This window comes from Pan paniscus, chromosome 1, assembly GCF_029289425.2.
Source record: "Pan paniscus chromosome 1, NHGRI_mPanPan1-v2.0_pri, whole genome shotgun sequence".
Taxonomy (NCBI): Eukaryota; Metazoa; Chordata; class Mammalia; order Primates; family Hominidae; genus Pan; species Pan paniscus.
The window spans coordinates 726,512-747,317 of NC_073249.2; the positions used below are offsets into that span (position 1 = coordinate 726,512).

The window sequence follows — 20,806 nt, forward strand, 5'->3', positions numbered from 1 at the left end:
AGACATATTCTTTTTGGAAAAACTCCATTGATCATGTAGTAGATATTGTTATTGTAATTTTTCAATGGAGAAAAAGAATGCTTAGAAGAAAAGTTAGGACAAGCTCCATAATTTTATAAGTGAGACACTGCTGAGAGAACATATTTCTTTATGATTCCATAATTCTTAAACTTTGAGTTTTATAATCCTGGCCATCCTGTATTGATCACCAAACTACAGAATTTACCATAATCACATGCTTTATAAGGCACTGGGTAAATGTTTCTCAAATTAATGAAATGTTTTTGCGGTGCTAGGTAACAGGCATATTCATCATGGCATGGGAGAATCAGACCTTCAACTCTGACTTCCTCCTCCTGGGAATCTTCAATCATAGCCCCACCCACACCTTCCTCTTCTTTCTGGTCCTGGCCATCTTTTCAGTGGCCTTCATGGGAAACTCCATCATGGTTCTCCTCATCTACCTGGATACCCAGCTCCACACCCCCATGTACTTCCTCCTCAGCCAACTGTCCCTCATGGACCTCATGCTCATCTGCACCACCGTACCCAAGATGGCCTTCAACTACTTGTCTGGCAGCAAGTCCATTTCTATGGCTGGCTGTGCCACACAAATTTTCTTCTATATATCATTGCTTGGCTCCGAATGCTTTCTGTTGGCTGTTATGTCTTATGACCGCTACACTGCCATTTGCCACCCTCTAAGATACACCAATCTCATGAGACCCAAAATTTGTGGACTTATGACTGCCTTCTCCTGGATCCTGGGCTCTACAGATGGAATCATTGATGCTGTAGCGACATTTTCCTTCTCCTACTGTGGGTCTCGGGAAATAGCCCACTTCTTCTGTGACTTCCCTTCCCTACTAATCCTCTCATGCAATGACACATCAATATTTGAAGAGGTTATTTTCATCTGCTGTATAGTAATGCTTGTTTTCCCTGTTGCAATCATCATCACTTCCTATGCTCGAGTTATTCTGGCTGTCATTCACATGGGATCTGCAGAGGGTCGTCGCAAAGCTTTTACTACTTGTTCCTCTCACCTCATGGTGGTGGGAATGTACTATGGAGCAGGTTTGTTCACGTACATTCAGCCCACATCTCATCATTCTCCTATGCAGGACAAGATGGTGTCTGTATTCTACACCATCCTCACTCCCATGCTGAATCCTCTCATTTATAGCCTCCGCAACAAGGAAGTGACCAGAGCATTAATGAAAATCTTAGGAAAGGGCAAGTCTGGAGATTGAGTTACCTCATAAATTTCATGTTTTGCTGTCTGCTAAATTCTTCTTTTTAATGTCTCTCTTTTTCTATTAAGTCCTAAAAATATCACTACTTGTGTGCATTGCTCAACATATTGATGGGTACCAGTATAATTTATTTCAGATAAACTATTTTAGATTTTTTTATATTCAATTCAGTTATGACTACGATACAAGGCATTTTCAATAAGGACATTCCATTTTTATTTTTAAATTTCATTATCATTTCGGGAAACACATAGTGTTTGGTTACATTAATAAGTTCTTTAATGGTGATTTCTGAGATTTTAGTGCAGCGATCAACCAAGCAGTGTTCGCTGTACCTAATGTGTAGTCTTTTAGCCCTCTCCAGTCCCCAACATTTCTTCCAAGTCCCCAAGTCCAGTGTATCATTTTTATGCCTTGGTGTTTCATAGCTTAGCTGGCACATATGAGTGAGAACATACGATGTTTGGATTTCCATGCCTGTGTGACTTCACTTTGTATAATAGTCTCCAATTCCAACCAGGTTGCTGCAAATGCTATTAATTCATTCATTTTCATGGAAGAATAGTATCCCATGGTATGTATATACCACCTTTTATTTATCCACTCATTGACTGATGATCATTTAGGCTGATTCCATCTATTTGCAATTGCAAATTGTGTTGATATAAACAGGCAACATGTAAGTATCTTTTTTGTATAATGACTTCTTTTCTTCTGAGTATATACCTTGTAGTGGTATTGCTGGATCAAATGGTAAATCTACTTTTAGTTGTTTAAGGAATCTTCACACTGTTTTTCCTAGTGTTGTAATAGTTCACATTCCCATCAACAGTGTAAAAGGGTTCCCTTTTCACCACATCCATGTCAACATCTATTATTGTTTGATTTTTTTGATTATGGCCATTCTTGCAGGAGTGAGTTTGTATTGCACTGTGGTTTTGATTTGTATTTCCCTGATAATTAGTGATGTTCAGCATTTTTCCTTATGCTTTTTGGCCATTTGTATATCTCCTTGAGAACTGTCTATTCAAGTCCCTTAGCCCAATCCCAGTTTGATGGGATTGTTTGTTTTCTTCTTGCTGATTTGTTTGAGTTCTTTGTAGATTCTGGATATTATTCCATTGCCAGATGTATAGATTGAGAAGATTTGCTCCCACTCTCTGGGTTGTCTGTTAACTCTGTTGATTATTTCTTTTGCTTTGCAGAAGTTTTTTTAGTTTAATTTAGTCTTATCTTTTATCCCCGCACTTTTTTTTTTTTTTTTTGCATTTTCTTTTGGGTTCTCGATCATGAAGTCTTTGCCTAAGCCATATCTAGAAGGGTGTTCCCAATGTTATCTTCTAGAATCTTTATGGTTTCAGGTTTTAGACATAAGTCTTTGATTGGCCTTGAATTTATTTTTGTATAAGGTGAGAGATGAGGATTCCGTTTCATTATCCTACATGTGGCGCGCCAATTATCCCAGCAGCATTTGTTGAATAGGTTGTCCTTTCCCCACTTTATGTTTTTGTTTGCTTTGTGGAAAACCAGTTTGCTGTAAATATTTGACATTATTTCTGGGTTCTCTATTCTATTTGGTTTGTCCATGTGCCTATTTTTATACCAGTACCATGCTGTTTTCATGATAATGACTTTATAGTACAATCTGAAGTTGGGTAATGTGATATTTCCAGATTTGTTCTTTTTGCTTAGTTTTGCTTTGGCTGTGCAGGCTCCATTTTGATTCCATATGAATTTTAGGATTGTTTCTTCTAGTTTTGTGAAGAATGATGGTGGCAATTTGATGGGAATTGTATTGAATTTGTAGATTGCCTTTGGCAGTATGGTCATTTTCACACTATTGATTCTACCCACCCATGTGCAAGGGAGGTGTTTCCATTTGTTTGTGTCATCAATGATTTCTTTCAGCAGTGTTTTGTAGTTTTTCTTGTAGAGGTCTTTCATGTCCTTGGTTAGGTATATTCCTTAGTTTTAGTTTTTGTTTTTGTTTGCAGCTATTGTAAAAGGGGTTGAGTTCTTGATTTGATTCTCATCTTGGTCACTGTTGGTTTATAGCAGAGCTACTGGTTTGTGTGCATTAATTTTGTATCCTGAAACTTTGCTGAATTCATTTACCAGTTCTAGGGGCTTTTTGGATGAGCCTTGAGGGTTTTCTAGGTATATGATTATATCATCAACAAACAGTGACAGTTTTCCTTCCTCTTTACCAATTTGGATGCCCTTTATTTCTTTCTCTGGTATTATTGCTCTAGTTAGGACTTCCAGTACTATGTTGAATAGGAGTGGTGAGAGGGGACATCCTTGTCTTATTCCATTTCTCATGCAAAATGCTTTCAACTTTTCCCTATTAAGTTTATTATTGGCTGTGGATTTGTCACAGTTGGCTTTGATTATCTTATGGTATGTCCCTTCTACACCGATTTTGCTGAGGATTTTAATCGTAAATGCATGCTGGATTTTGTCAAATGCTTTTTCTTGTCTATCTAGATGATCATGTGATTTTTCTGTTTAATTCTGTTTATGTGGGGTATATCACATTGATTGACTTAGGTATGTTAAACCATTCCTGCATCCCTGGTATGAAACCCACTTGAACGTGGTGGATTATCTTTTTGATATGCCATTGTATTTAGTTTGCTAGTATTTTGTTGATGATTTTTGCATCTATGTTCATCAAGGATATTGGTCTGTACTTTTCTTTTTTTGTTATGTCCTTCTCTGCTTTTGGTATTAAGGTGATAGTGGCTTCATAGAATGATTTAGGGAAGATTCCCCCTTTATCTTTTGGAATAGTCAATAGGATTGGTACTAATTCTTCTTTGAATGTCTGATAGAATTCAGCTGTGAATCTGTCTGGTCCTGGACTTTTTTTTTGTCGGCATTTTTTAAATTACCATTTTAATCTTGCTGCTTATTTTTGGTCTGTTCAGAGATTCTATATTTTCCTCATTTAATCTTGGAGGTTTATATATTTCCAGAAATTTATCCATCTCCTCTAGGTCTTTTAGTTTATGTGTATAAAGCTGTTCATAGTAGCCTTGAATAACCTTTTGTGTTTCTGTGGTACCAGTTTTATTATTGCCTGTTTCACTTCTTTCTTTCCTTTTCTTTTCTTTTTTTTTTTTTTTTTTTTTTTTTTTTGATGGAGTCTCACTCTGTTGCACAGGCTAGAGTGCACTGGTGCAATCTGGGCTCACTGAAACCTCCACTTCCCGGGTTCAAGCGATTCTCCTGCCTCAGCCTCCTGAGTAGCTGAGATTACAGGCACATGCCACCCCACTGGGCTGATTTTTGTATTTTTAGTAGCAATGGGGTTTCACCATGTTGGTCAGGCTGATCTTGAACTCCTGACCTCATGATCCCCCCCTACTTCGGCCTCCCAAAGTGCTGGGATTACAGGCGTGAGCCACCACGCCCGGTCACCTGTTTCATTTCTAATTGAGCTTATTTAAATCTTTTCTTTGATGGGTTAATCTCACTAATTGTCTACCAATTTTATTTATCTTTTCAAAGATCAGCTTTTTGTTTCATTTATCTTTTGCATTTTTTTGTTTATTTCAATTTTATTTAGTTCTCCTCTGATCTTCTTCTGGGCTTGGGTTTGGATTGTTTTTGTTTCTGCAGTTCAGGGAGGTGTGACCTTAGATTGTCTATTTGTGCTCTTTCAGACTATTTGATGTAGGCATTTAATGGTATGAACTTTCCTCTTAGCACTGCTTTTGCTGTATCCCAGTGGTTTTGATAGGCTGTGTCACTACTTTCATTCAGTTTAAATAATTTTTTTTAGTTTCCATGTTGATTTTATTGTTGACTCAACAATCTTTCAGGTGCAGGTTATTGAAATTCCATGTATTTGCCTGGTTTTGATTGTTCCTTTTGGAGTTGATTTCCAGTTTTATTCCACTATGGTCTGAGAGAGTACTTGATATAATTTTGATTTTCTTAAATTTACTGAGGCTTGTTTCATGGCCTATCATATGGTCTATCTCAGAGAATGTTCCATGTGCTGATGAATAGTATATTCTGCAGTGGTTAGGTAGAATCTTCTGTAAATATCTGTTAAGTCAATTTGTTGTAGTATACAGTTTAATTTCATTGTTGCTTAGTTGACTTTCTGTTTTGATGACATGTCTAGTGTTCTCCATTGAGTATTAAAGTCCCCCAATGTTTTTGCGTTGTTGTCTATCTGATTTCTTAGGTCTAGTAGTAATTGCTTTATAATTGGGAGTTTCACAATTAGGTGCATATATATTTACAATTGTGAAATTTTCCTGTTGCACTACTCTTTTTATCATTTTATACTGTACCTCTTTTTCTTTTTTTAACTGCTGATATTTTAAAGTTTGTTTTTTCTGATATAAGAGTAGGCACTCCTGCTCAATTTTGGTTTACATTTGCATGGAATATCTTCTTCCACCCCTTTATAGTAAGTTTATGTGAGTCCTAATTATTTTCCAAACTTTTACATTTCTCTTCTTCTTCAGGAACATGAATTATTCTTAGATTTGGACATTTAACACAGTTCAAAACTTCTTGGCGGATTTTTCATTATTTAAAATTCTTTTTTCTTTGTCTTGGATGGATTGGTATAATTCAAAAACATCGTCTTCATCTCTGAGGGTCTTTCGTCTGCTTGTTCAATTCTATTGGTGAGACTTTCCCATGCATTTTGCATTTCTCTCAGTGTTTTCTTGATTTCCTTGAAGTTGTTATTGTTTTTTATTCATGCTATTTCACTGAAGAATTTTCCTTTCATATTCATATTCTGCATTATGTTTTTGATTTCTTTAAGTTGGACTTCACCTTTCTCTGATGCCTCCTTGATTAGCTTAATAACCTTCTGAATTTTTTTTTTCTGGCAATTCAGAGATTTTATCTTCGTTTGGATTCATTGCCGGCAAGCTGCTGTGATCTTTTGGGGGTATTAATGAACCTTGCTTTGTTGTATTATCAGAATTGTTTTTCTGGTTCCTTCTCATTTGAGTAGACTATTTCAGAAGGAAAATCCGGGATTCAAGGGCTGCTGTTTAGATTTTTTTTTGTCCCACTGGGTGCTCCCTTGATGTGGTGTTCTCCCAGCTCTCCTAGGAAAGGGACTTCCTGAGAGCCAAACTGTAGTAGTTGCTTTTGCTCTTCTGGGTCTAGCCACACAGGGGAGCTACCAGGCTCTGGGCTGGTACTAGGGAGTGTCTTCAAAGAGTCCTGTGATGAGTTCTGTCTTCAGGTCTTGCAGCCATGGATACCGGCACCTGCTCCAGGGGAGGTAACAGAGGAGTAAAATGGACTCTGTGAGGGTCTTTGGTTGTGTTTTTGTTTAGTGTGCTGGTTTTGTGTTGGTTGGCCTCCAGCCAGGAGGTGATACTTTCAGAGCGCAAGAGCTGGGGCCCTATAGTGAGGATGCAAACTTGCCCTAGGGACACCCTTTCAAGTATTCATGTTTCTCAGCTGGTGGGCAGGGCCTTAGAGCTCCCAAGAGATTATGACCTTTGCCTTCGGCTACCAAAGTGGGTAGAGAAAGACAATTAGGTGTGGGCAAAGATAGGCGTGTCCGAGCCCAGCCTCTCCTTGGGTGGGGCTTGCTGTGCTGCTGCTGTGAGGTCAATGCAGGTGTAGTTTCCAGTCTAATGGAGTTATATTCCCAGGGAGATTATGGCTGCCTGTGTTGCAACACACAGGTCATCAGGGAAGTGAGAGAAAGGCAGCAGTCACCAGTCTCACCAAGCTCCCACATAGCCCACAGTCCTAAAGGCCAGCCGTACTCCCACTGTGCCCTCACAACAGCACCGAGTCTATTTCCAAGCAGCTGGTGACCAGGGCTGAGAACTCATTCCAGAACATGAGCCTCTCTGTTGAGAAAGGAAACAGATTCACAGGTTTTCAGTGTCTCAGGGAGCCCGCAGTGGTGATCCAGTTCCTTCAAAGGGTCTGTGGCTTCTCTCAGCTTTCCTGGTATGTTCCTGCAGTAGTTCTTGGAGCAAAAGTTCACAATGTGAGTTTCCACATGCTACTCTGTCCATCTGAGTGGGAGCTGCAAGCTAGTCCTTCCTCCTATCCACCATCTTAGTACTAATCAGAACAACAAAGCTTTCTGTTTTTTCAGTATCATAAATTTTGTGCTGTGCATCCAGGTAGCATACAAATCTTTTTGCAAGGTGTAAACTCAAAATTTTATTGAGCCTCTTAAAACTCACTTTGGAATAAAAGTTAATACACTGGAGGAGGGGCCAAGATGGGTGAGCAGAAACAGCTCCCAGGAAGGCCAATGCAGAAGGTGGGTGATTTCTGCATTTCCAACTGAGGTCCCCAGTTCATCTCACTGGGGCTGGCTAGGTAGTGAGTGCGACCCACAGAGAGTGAGCAGAAGCAGAGTGGGGCATCGCTTCATCGAGGAAGTGCAAAGAACCAGGGGACCTCCCTCCCCTAGCCAAGCAAAGAGGGGATGGACTGTGCTGCCTGCCTGCGGTACTATGCTTTTTCCGTGAATTTTTGCAATCTGCAGAATACGATATTTCCATGAGAGCCTACTCCACCAGGGCCCTGGGTTTTGAGCACAAAACTGGGTGGCTGTCTGAGCTGGCACTGAGCTGCAGGAGATTTTTCAGACTCCAGCAGCACCTGGAATTCCAGTGTGACAGGAGAACTGTCCACTCCCCTGGAAAGGGGGCTGAAGCCAGTGAGCCAAGTGATCTCGCTCACCGAATCCTACTCCCATGGAGCCCAGCAAACTAAGAACCACTGGCTTGAAATTCTCAGTGCCAGCACCGCAGTCTGGAGTCTGCCTGGGACTATCGAGTTTGGTGGGAGGTGGAGGAGGGGGGCGAGGGGAGGTCGCCATTACTGTGGCTTAGTAGGCAGTTGTACCCTGATAGTTCTAAAGAAACTGGGAGGTTTGGACTGAGTGGAATTTACCACAGCAAAGCAAAGCAGCTGTGGACAGACTGCTTCTCTAGATTTCTCCTCCCAGGGCAGGCCATCTCTGCAGGAAATCCAGAAGCTCCATTCAGGGGCTTACAGACAGAACTGTCATCTTCCTGGCACAGAGCACCTGGGGGAGGAAAGGCTGTGGTCACAGGTTCAGTGGACTTAATCTTTCCTGCCTGCCAACTCTGAAGAGAGCAGCTGATCCTGACAAGGGGGGTTCTCCCAGCACAGTGCACCAGCTCTGCCAAGGGACAGATGGCCTCCTCAGGCAGGCCCCTGACCAGATGCCTCTTGACTGGGAGAGACCTCCCAATAGGGGGTGGCAGACACCTCATACAGGAGAGCTCTGGCTGGCATTAAGCTGGTGCTCCTCTGGGATGAAGCTTCCAGAGGAAGGAGCAGGCAGCAATCTTTGCTATTCTACAGCCTCCACTGGTGATACCCAGGCAAACAGGGTTTGGAGTGAACCCCCAGCAAACTGCAGCAGACCTCCAGAAGAGGGGCCTGACTTAGAAGAAAAAGTAACAGACAGGAAGCAACAGCAACCAAAACATCAACAAAAATACCAACCCAACAAACCCTAACCAAAGATGATCAGCCTCAAAGATCAAAGGTAGATAAATCCATGAAGATGAGGAAAAACCAGCACAAAACACTGAAAATTCCAAAAGACAGAATGTCTCTTCTCCTCCAAATGATTGCGATACCTCTCCAGCAAGTGCACAGAACCATATTGAGAATGAGATGAATGAATTGACAGAAGTGGTCTTCAGAAGGTAGGTAATAACAAACTCCGCTGAGCTAAAGGAGTATGTTCTAACCCAATGCAAAAAAAGCTAAGAAACCGATAGAAAGTAAGAGTAGTTGCTAACTAAAATAACCAGTTTAGAGAGGAACATAAATGACCTGATGAAGCTGAAATCACAGCATGAGAATTTCATGAAGCACACACAAGTATCAATAGCCGAACTGATCAAACAGAAGAAAGGATATCAGAGATTGAAGATCAACTTACTGAAATAAGGCATGAAGACAAAGCTTAGAGATGAGGTAGAAAAAAAGGATATCAGAGTTTGAAGACCATCTTGCTGACATAAAGTATGTAGACAAGATTAGAGAAAAAAGGATAAAAACAAACAAACAAAAACCTCTGAGAAATATGGGATGATATAAAAACACAAGTCATTGAGAATGAATCACACAAGACATTGAGAAGTTGGAAAACACACTTCAGGATATTATCCAGGAGAATTTCCCCCAACCTAGCAAGACAGGCCAACATTCAAATTCAGGAAATACAGACAACACCACTGAGATATTCCCTGAGAAGATCAACCCCAAGATACATAATCATCAGCTTCTCTAAGGTTGAAATGAAGGAAAAACTATTAAGGGCAGCCAGAGAGAAAGGTCAGGTCACCTACAAAGGGAAGTCCATTAGACTAACAGCAGATATCTCAACAGAAACCCTACAAGCCAGAAGAGAGTGGGGGCCAATATTCAACATACTTAAAGAAAAGAATTTTCAACCCAGAATTTCATACCCAGCCAAACTAAGTTTCATAAGCGAAGGAAAAATAAAATGCTTTCCACTCAAGGAAATGGTAAGAAATTTCATCACCACCAGGCCTGCCTTGCAAGAGGTCCCAAAGGAACCACTAAATATGAAAAGGAAAAACTGGTACCAGCCACTGAAGTAACACAGCAAAATATGATGACCAATGATACTATGAAGAAACTGCATCAACTAGTGTGCAAAATAACCAGCTAGCATCATGATGACGGGATCAAATTCACACATAACAATTTTAGCCTTAAATGTAAATGGGTGGAATCCCCAATTAAAAGACACAAACTGGCAAATTGCATAAAATGTCAAGACCCATCATTGTGCTGTATTCAGGAGATCCATCTCACGTGCAAAGACACACACAGGCTCAAAATAAAGGGATAGAGGAAAATTTAACAAGCAAATGGAAAGCAAAGGAAAGCAGGAGTTGCAATTCTGCTCTATGATAAAATAGACTTTAAACTGACAATGATCAAAAAAGAAAAGGAAGGGCATTAAATGATGGTAAAGTGATCAATTCAACAAGAGGAGCTAACTATTCTAAATATAGATGCACCAAATACAGTAGCACCCAGAGTCATACAACGAGTTCTTAAGAGACCTACAAAGAAACGTAGGCTCCCACACAATAATAGTAGGACACTTTAACACCCCACTGTCAATATTAGACAGATCAACAAGACAGAAAATTAACAAGGATATTCAGGATTTGAACTCTGCTCTGAATCAAGTGGACCTAATAGACATCTACAGAACTCTCCACCCCACATCAAAGGAATTTACATTCTTCTCAGTGCCACGGGGCACTTATTCTAAAATTGACCATAATTAGAAGTAAAACACTCCTCAGCAAATGCAAAGGAGTGGAAGTCTTTCAGACCACAGTTCAATTAAACTAAAACTCAGCATTCAGAAACTCACTCAAACCCACACAGTTTCATGGATATTGAATAACCTGCTCCTCAATGACTCCTGCTAAATAACAAAAGTAATGCAGAAATCAAGAAATTCTTTGTAACCAATGAGAACAAAGAGACAACTTGTCAGAATCTCTGGGACACAGCTAAAGCAGTGCTAAAAGGGAAATTTATAGCACTAAATGCCCAATCATAAAGCTGGAAAGATCTCAAATCAACACCCTAACATCACAATTAAAAGAAGTAGAGAAGCAAGAGCAAAAAATCTGAAAGTTAGCAGAAGACAAGAAATAACTAAGATCAGAACAGAACTGAAGGAGGTAGAGACACAAAAAAACCCTTCAAAAAATCAGTGAATCCAGGAGCTAGTTTTTTTGAAAAAATTAACAAAACAAACCACAGGCTAGACTAATAAAGAAGAAAGGAGAGAAGAATCAAATAGACACAATAAAAAATGATAAAGAGGATATCACCAATGGCCCCACAGATATACAAACTACCATCAGAGAATACTATAAATGCTTCTATGAAAATAAACTAGAAAACCTATGAGGAAATGGGTTAATTCCTGGACACATACATTCTCCCAAGACTAAACCAGGAAGAAGTCAAATCCCTGAAGAAACCAATAAGAAGTTCTGAAATTGAGGCAGTAATTAATAGCCTACCAACCAAAAAAAAAGCCCAGAACCAGAAGGATTCACAGCCGAATTCTACCAGTGGTATAAACAGGAGCTGGTACCATTCCTTCTGAAACTATTCCAAAGAATTGAAAAGGAGGGACTCCTTCCTAACTCATTTTATGAGGTCAGCATCATCTTGCTAACACAACCTGGCAGAGACAAAACAATAAAAGAAAACTTCAAGCCAGTAAAACTTCAAGCCAGTATCTCAGATGAACATTGATGTCAAAATCCTCAATAAAATACTAACAAACTGAATCCAGCAGCACATCAAAAGGTTATACACTGCAATAGAGTTGGCTTCATCTCTGGGATGCAAGGCTGGTTCAATATGTGCAAATCAATAAATGTAACCCATCACATAAACAGAACCAAGGACAAAAACCACATTATTATCTCAATAGATGCATAAAATTTCTTCGATACAATTCAACATTCCTTTATGTTAAAAACTCTCAATAAACTTGGATTGATAAAACATATTCAAAATTATAAGTGCTATTTGTGACAAACCCTTAGGCAATACTATACTGAATCACAAAAGCTGGAAGCATTCCCTTCGAAAACCAGCACAATACAAGGATGACCTCTCTCACCACTCCTATTCAGTACTGGAAGTTCTGGTCAGGGCAATCAGGGAATATATTTTTAAAAGCATATTTAAATAAAAAGAGAGAAAGTCAAATTGTATTTTTGCAGATGACATGATTCTATATTTAGAAAACCTCATCATCTCAGCCCAAAAACTCCGTATGCTGATAAGTAAGTTCAGCAAAGTCTCAGGATACAAAATTAATGTGCAAAAAACACAAACATTCCTGTGCACCAAGAATAGTCAAGCAGAGAGCCAACTCATGAATTAACTCCATTCTCAATTGCTACAAAGAGAATAAAATACCTAGGAAAAGAGCTAACAAGGGATATGAAGGACCTCTCAAGGAGAACTACAAACTACTGCTCAAGAAAATAAGAGAGGACACAAAGAAATGGAAAAACATTCCATCCTTATGGATAGGAAGAATCAATATCATGAAAATGGCCACACTTCCCAGAGTAATTTATAGATTTAATGCTATTCCCTTCAAACTACCATTGACATTGTTCACAGTATTAGAAAATACTTCCTTACATTTTATATGGAACCAAAAAGTAGCCCATATAGCCAAGACAATTCTAAACAAAAAGAACAAAGCTGAAGGCATTATGCTACCTGAATTCAAACTATACTACAAGGCTACAGTAACCAAAACAGTATGGTGCTAATAACAAAACAGACATATAAACCAATGGAACAGAACAGAGACCTCAAAAATAACACCATATATCTACAGCCATCTAATTTTTGACAAATCTGACAAAAACAATCAATAGGGAAATTATTCCCAGTCTAATAAATATTGCTGGGAAAACTGGCTAGCCATGTGCAGAAAACTGAAACTAGACCCCCACCTTACACCTTATACAAAAACTAACACAAGATGGATTAAAGACTTAAATATAAAACCCAAAACCATAAATTTACTCGAAGAAAACCTAAGCAATACCATTTAGGACACACAGATGGGCAAAGACTTCTAGACAAAAACACCAAAAGCAATTGCAACAAACCCAAAATTTGACAAATGGGATCTAATTAAACTGAAGAGCTTCTGCACAACAAAATAAACTAGCATCAGAGTGAACAAGCAACCTACAGAATGGGAGAAAAATTTGCAATCAACCCATCTGACAAAGGTCTAATATCCAGAATCTACAAGGAACTTAAATTTAAAAGACAAAAACAAACAACTTCATCAAAAAGTGGGCAAAGGATATGAACAAACACTTCTCAAAAGAAAACATTTATGCATGCAAAAAAATATGTAAAAAAGCTTATTATCACTGATTATTAGAGAAATGCAAATCACAACAATGAGACACCATCTCACACCAGTCAGAATGGCGATTATTAAAAAGTCAAGAAATATAATAAAGGAAGGTAACAACCCCATCTTTCAGGTTATAGGAAGAACCATTGGTCTAACTTCTGCTGTCATCCAACTCCACATTATAAAACCTATTTAAAGTATGAAGTGGGTTATATTGAGTTAGCTATCAAAAAGAGTCAGATTTCATTCTATCTTTGTAAGCCCTTTGGTGAGTTGCCTGTGATGCATATTACATTTTCCTGTAATACTTACTCAAAAATTAAATTGTTTTCTTTTTCTTCTAAATTTATGAAGAGGTTTTTTGGGTTTCAAGAATAGTTTGTTTTTAAGTATATTTCTCTAGCAAAGTACAAAAAATCAAGTTGCACGAGTAAATTGTATGGAATATTAGGAGGTGAAAATACTGTAAAAATAAAACGATAGGAAAACAAAACTCATTATGTTTTGAAATTTTAAATGGAGTTTTCTGAGAATTTTAAATGGAGTTTTCTGAGAAAGCATGGTTGAGGGGTTGATAGTTGAATATTGCTCGCGGGGTATGAGATAGAGAACTGCTAGAGCACCTAGTCTTACCTCTATAGGAGAGGAGAGGATCAAGTGCAAATGGTAACCTGTGTGTTACTATTAGCAAAAGTCATGCAAAACTCAATTATTGCTTGTGAAAAGTCAATTATTGCTTTGCTTGAGTTTAGAAGTTATTCACTAAAAACAGCCTCAGGAAAACATGACATTCAACAGAGATAAAAGAAAATACATCAACCAGCAACACTAAAAATGGGCCAGCCAGCCAAATAAGAATAACTTGAAGGTGCCTACGGAAGGTCAGAAAGCATTGACAAGAAAGCAATAATTAGCTGCCTTTTTGAGACTGTACACATTTTACAATAATGTTTTTATCATTTCCCCTAATTTCTCCTAAAACTCCTGAACCAGAGGCACAACTCAGAAAGGCAGTGTTTGAATGCTAGTTTAATGGCTCCTCTAGGTTGTTGGCTTCTCAAATAAAGGTAACTTTTCTTTCACTAAAGCCTGTCTCTTCAGTTTTTATCTTTCAAACTACAAGTGGTCCAACCTAAGTATGGTTTAAAAGAAGAGTGTAACCAAAAATAAAATTCTAAGCCTCCAGCTGACTGACGAATCTTCCTCTCAGCCAAGGACATTCCAAAGTAAACCTTACATTGTAGTTCAGGCTGTAATGGAAAGAGGGTGGAGGCTGAACATGCCTCATCGCTTATAGCCTTCTCCCTTTGGAATTCAGGTACAACTGACCAACATCAATCATTAAAACAGATATACTTCTACAATAATAACAGTAAAACATTGGTTCAATAAATTGAGTATGACACAAAAAAGTAAAAATATTCCTTGTTGATGGATTTGAAGAATCAATACTGTTAAAATGTCCATGCTACCCAAAGCAATTTACAGATTCAAACTCATCTCTATCAAAATACCAATAACATTCTTCAAAAAAATAAAAAAATTCTAAAATGCATACGGAATCCTAAAAGACCTAGAATACCTAAAGCAATTTTGAGCAAAAAGAAAAAAACTGAAGGAATCACAGTGCCTGAGTTAAAATTATACTAAGGAACAATAGTAACCAAAACAACATGATACTGATGTTAAAAACAAACACATAGACTAATGGAATGGAAGAGATTACCAAGAAACGAATCCATACAGGGAACTCATTTTTGACAAAGATGCCAAGAACATATATTGGGAATATTCAGTCTGTTCGATGAAATGGTGCTGGGAAAACTGAATATCCTTATGAAGAAAAATGAAACTAGACAACTATTTCTTGGCTTATACAAAACTAAAATTGTTTTAAATACTTTAATCTACAACCTCAAACTATGAAACTACTAACAGAAAACATTCAGGAAATGCTCCAGGACATTGGACTAGGCAAAGATTTCTTGAGCAATTCACTGCAGGAACAGGCAATCAAAGCAAAGGTGGACAAATGCAATCAAATTAAGTTAAAAAGCATCTGCAGAACAAAGAAAACAATCAACAAAGTAAAGAGACAATCCACATGCATGGGAGAAAATATTTTAAAACCACCCATCTAACAAGAAATTAGTACCCAGAATATATAAGGGGCTCAAACAACTCTAATTGTCTAATAATTATTAGACAATTAGAAAAAGTCTAATAATTCATTTTTAAAATGGGCAAAAGATTGGAATAGGCTTTCTCCAAAGAAGACACACAAATGGCAAACTGGTGTATGAAAAGTTAAAAATACTATACTTAAAAAGTTAAAAATATTACAGAATTTTCATACGATCCAACAATTTCACTTCTGGGTATATACTCCAAAAATTTGTAAAGAGGGATTTAAAAAGATATTTGTACACTCATGTTTATGGCAACGTTATTTTCAATAGCCAAATGGTGGAAACAGCCCAAGGGTTCATCAAAAAATTAATGGAAAAACAAAATATGGTATATGCATACAGTGGAATAATGTCAGCCTTAAAAATGAAATTGTGATACATACACGTATATACACGGATAAACTTTGAGGCTATTATCCTAAGTGGGATAAGCCAGTCACAAAAGGGTAAATTCTGTATGATTTCACTTAGATGAGATACCGCTAGAGAACCTCGAATTTATAACAACAGATAGTAGAATGGTGGTTGCCAAAGGCTAAGGAAAGAAAGTAATCGTGTAGTTTTTGTTCAACGGGTACAGTTTAATGCCAAGTACCAGCAGTCCCCAACATTTTTGGCACCAGAGAGTGGTTTCATTGAAGACATTTTTCCACTGATTGGGCAGGGGTTGTGGGGAAACCGTTTTGGGATGAAATTGTTTCACCTTAGATCATCAGGCATTAGTTACCTTCTCATAAGGATCCCAGAACCTAGATCCTGATCATGCACAGTTCATAATAGCGTTCAGTCTCCTATGAGAGTCTAATGCTGCTATTGATCTGACAGGAGGCAGAGGGCAGGCGGCAATGCTCACTTTCTGCTGACTTCCTGCTGTGCGGCCTGGTTCCTAACAGGCCATGGACCAGCACACCTCTGTGGCTTGGGGGGTTGGAGACCCATGCTGTAGAAAATGAAAAATATCTGGAGATTGGTTGTATAGCCATGTGAATGTACGTCACATTACTGAACTGTACACTTGAAAATAATTAAGATTCTTCTATGTTATGTATATTTTACAGAAATTAAAACAAAATAAAAAACTAAAAAACAGTATCTCAATAAAGAAAGACTCAGGTACTTTTCCTGAGTAAAGAACATTTAAGAGGCATAACTAAGAAAGGCAACTCATCATCTGACTTTGATTCTTTTGCTATATGAAAGGTATTATTGGGATATTTGGCAAAATTTTAGTAGGGTCTGTAGACTAGATGGGAGTAATGTATCCATGGTAACTTCATTATTTGGGCAGTTTTATTTGTTTATGTAGGAGAAAAATCTCTATTTGTAGGAAAGCCACTAAGATATTAAAGAGTGATGGTTTAAATCTCAAATGATTCTGAGGAGAAAAATTTGTGTTGTTATTGCAACTTCGGAATAACTTTGAGAATGTTTCCAAAAAAGCCTTAAAACTACATAATACCTGAAAAAAGGGCTTGTTTGATATAAAATAAAAATTACACTTTCCATATTACAAAGAAGCAATTTACATTTTAGCCACTAGAATTTGGAAAATTGAAGACCACCAGTTGATCTGGGTTTGAATTTCTAGTAAGATGCAAAAAAAATACTGCTACAGATAATAAAATTATCAATTAAATTTAGTAATGTTGCTAGATACAAAATCAACGTAATAACTGCAGTTTTGTTTTTTATGTCAACAAATAAATTAAAATTATAAAGGTACAATTACTTACAGCAATGTCAGTAAACACTATATACCCAAAAGATGTGCCAAGTCCCTGTTTTAGGTCCTTATGATATAACAGAAAACAACCGAGAAAACACTAACAATTATTCTTGAGTAGTTGACATCCAGAGTCAGGTTTGCTAGATGGTCAAATTAAGCAAATCAAGACACAGGACAATATAAAATTTGAATATCAGATAAATAACAAAAATTTATTAGTACAAGTTTCCTGCAAATCCACACTGAACAGAATATTATGTTCATTGTTCATCTTAAATTCAAATTTAATTGGGTACACTTTATTATGTGGTAACAATATTCAGGTGGTAGACCAAAAAATTCAAAAGTGTATCAATAGCTACATTTGGTTAAGCATAAAGAGCAAAAGAAATTTAAATATCTTCCTGTTGACAATGTAAATTATTACAGTTGGAGAGAAATTTGGAAATTTTGTAAAGTTCATATATGAAAGCTCTTTTTCACCATAATTCCACCTTTCATTTATGTTCTGGATAGACTTGAGCAAATATTTGAAGGAAAACATGAACCCAAGAAATAGCATTGCTTTTAATTTTCCAACAAAAGAAGAAATAGGTTGTAATTTACTAAAACTGCAAAAAGTACAGCTACATGTGGCTACATATTTCAACATGGAAGAAGTCCACCGAGATTTCTGAAAGAAAGAGCAAATCTTACAAAAACGTACTTTTTATTTATAAATACAGACATTAAAGACATAAAGAGCCCCGTGTCATGCTGCCCCTCCTGATTAGGCCTCGGGGCCGGCCCTGGCCACTGTCCCTGCAGTGGATGCAATCGCGGCGGCTCCAGTCCTCAGGGGGCTCCAGTCCTCAGGAGGGTCCAGTCCTCAGGCGGCTCCAGTCCTCAGGGGGTTCCTGTCCTCAGGGCAGCTCCAGTCCTCAGGGGGTTCCAGTCCTCAGTGGGGCTCCAGTCCTCAGGGGGCTCCTGTCCTCAGGGGGTTCCAGTCCTCAGGGGTCTCCAGTCCTCAGGCGGCTCCAGTCCTCAGTGGGGCTCCAGTCCTCAGGGGGTTCCTGTCCTCAGGGCAGCTCCAGTCCTCAGGGGGTTCCAGTCCTCAGTGGGGCTCCAGTCCTCAGGCGGCTCCAGTCCTCAGGGGGCTCCAGTCCTCAGGGGGCTCCAGTCCTCAGAGGGTTCCAGTCCTCAGGGGTCTCCAGTCCTCAGGCGGCTCCAGTCTTCAGGGGGGTCCAGTCCTCAGGCGGCTCCAGTCCTCAGGGGGTTCCGGTCCTCAGGGCAGCTCCAGTCCTCAGGGGGTTCCAGTCCTCAGGGGGCTCCAGTCCTCAGGGGGGTCCAGTCCTCAGGCGGCTTCAGTCCTCAGTGGGGCTCCAGTCCTCAGGGGGCTCCAGTCCTCAGGGGGCTCCAGTCCTCAGGGTGGCTCCTGTCCTCAGGGCGGCTCCAGTCCTCAGGGGGCTCCAGTCCTCAGGCGGCTCCTGTCCTCAGGGGGTTCCAGTCCTCAGGCGGCTCCAGCACCCGCGACCCGCCTGGCTCCATCTGAGTCCGTGGTTAGGCTCCCTCCATCCCTGCGTTCCCTGGCCTCCCTCTCCTGTTGTTTTCCCCAGATTCACCCCAGCACGGCCCCATGGCGCAAGGAGACCCGCTGGAAAGGAAGCATTTGAACTCCAGAAGCACAGGACTTGCGACTTTCAGCCTTTGCGCCCATCTCTGCGCCACCAGCCCCGCAGAAGTAGCTGGGAATGGAGCTGTCCCCATCCAGAGACATCTCCTCCAGGCTCACCACGGAGCAAATTCTGTGAGGAAGAAGAGAATAAACGCATGCGGAACAGAAGGCGTTTTAGAAGCTAGTTTCCAACCGACAGATCCACCTTGTACTTCTCTGATGCACAGTCACGTGCATTTCTCCTCAAAGGACTTCATCTATAACATCCTCACCATTAAATAAAGACAGGTCTTGTCTACTCTAGGGCAGGATGAGTAGGTCTGTGAACGTTTTCTGAAAGAATGTGATGAGACAATTCGAGAAGAGCATGAAGAAATCAAATACAAAACTGGCAGAACAGGATGATGCATTTGTGAAATTCACGCTTGGTGAAATAATGTGACGCTCTGGCGCTGGCTCTTACGTTTCATGACTCACACATTCTGCATTTGCCGTTGCCTTATTCCTGCTGACTTATTGCAAAGGGTCCCAATTTTGTCCTGACACAATGCCAGGATCCCTCGGTGAATACAGGTTTTTGCAAGCTTTTGACAATGGCAACCACTCTTAGGCTCTAGCAACTGGTTTTGGACATTTCCCCGATTTCAGCACCACTTAATGTGGACCTTTGCTACCTATATTAATACAGTTTTGGCTCCTTATTTTAATATGTTTGAAAAGGATTAAAGGGGGATATTCTAAAACATATCCTTCGCTCGTTGTGTAAATAAAACTAGAATGACAATGCAGAGGAAGTTAGTGTGATTTTAATTGTGTGCTACAACCAGTACATAACCAGTTATTACAAATTGAGAATGTAATTCCAGGACAATCTGAAGCAAATAGCCTGCAATTCTTCTTGAGAAATAGTGAAGGAGGAAGCCATTTCTGTATTCCAGGACTTCTTGGGCATTCAGAATGGGTTTGTGATTTTTTTAAGTGTTTTATTTATTCTATCAGTCTTTTAAACACATGTTTATTGCTGCATTTTTCCAGTATATTATTATTTTACCTCTTCTGTAGTACTGGAATTTAGTAGAAAGAATAAAACATTTATTCCCCCTCAAAAAGAAAGAAAGAAGTGAGAGCACAAAAAATATAGGCTTCTGTTATCTCTAGAGGCAAAGAACAAATAACATACATTCAGGTTATGTGCACACAGACTTCTACTAATTTCTAATATTTTATTTATTATTTTATTTTTATATTTTATATTTTATTTTTGAGATGGTGTCTTGCTCAGTGACCCAGGCTGGAATGCCATGGCGTGATCTCAACTCATTGCAACGTCCACCTCTCAAGTTGAAGTGATTCTCCTGCCTTTGCCTCTCGAGTAGCTGGGATTACAGGCCTGTGCCACCACACCAGCAGATTTTTGTATTTTCTGCCGTGACAGGGTTTCACCATATTGGCCAGGCTAGTATCACACTCCTGACCTCAAGTGATCTGCCCACCTCGGCCTCTCAAAGTGCTGAGATTACAGGCATGAGGATCCGTGCATGGCCTGTAATATTTTATTTTAAGCTGGTGATGGGTACATTGGTGTTTAATTTGTTTTATACATTATCTTCCACTGAAATATTTCTAACGATACAAATTAGCTATCATTGTAATTCAGGCTATGATTAATTTAAGGAAAACAACACAATTATATCAGTAAAAGAAGGATATCATTCAAAACAATTCACTGAACATTTATGGAACAAAGCATTGGTAAAAGATAAAATGGGATTTTGTTAATGTGCTTAATCTATCTACCTAAGCCTCAGACAAACACTATATCTAATGGAGAACCATAATTTCTAAAGGCTTAAGGTAGTCAATATTATTCTTCAACACTTCAATAATATATATTTTAAGCAATGAAGAATGGAAAATAGATAAAATTGGAAAGAGATCTAAAGTTGTTTCAACCATTGTATATAATATTTTTCTCTGCAATAAGGAATACAAAAATAAACATAGCATTCTTGGATTCACGGT

The 20,806-nt window shown here is 39.0% G+C and overlaps 1 protein-coding gene across 1 annotated transcript; it reads left to right on the forward strand.

The window, feature by feature from the left end:
* The first annotated feature begins 314 nt into the window (after positions 1 to 314).
* Positions 315 to 7,348, forward strand: LOC100974311 (olfactory receptor 2M7). The gene has a single exon (XM_003815315.5). It carries the CDS (start codon positions 315 to 317, stop codon positions 1,251 to 1,253), a length of 939 nt encoding a protein of 312 aa, XP_003815363.3. The 3' UTR covers positions 1,254 to 7,348.
* The last annotated feature ends 13,458 nt before the right edge of the window (positions 7,349 to 20,806 follow it).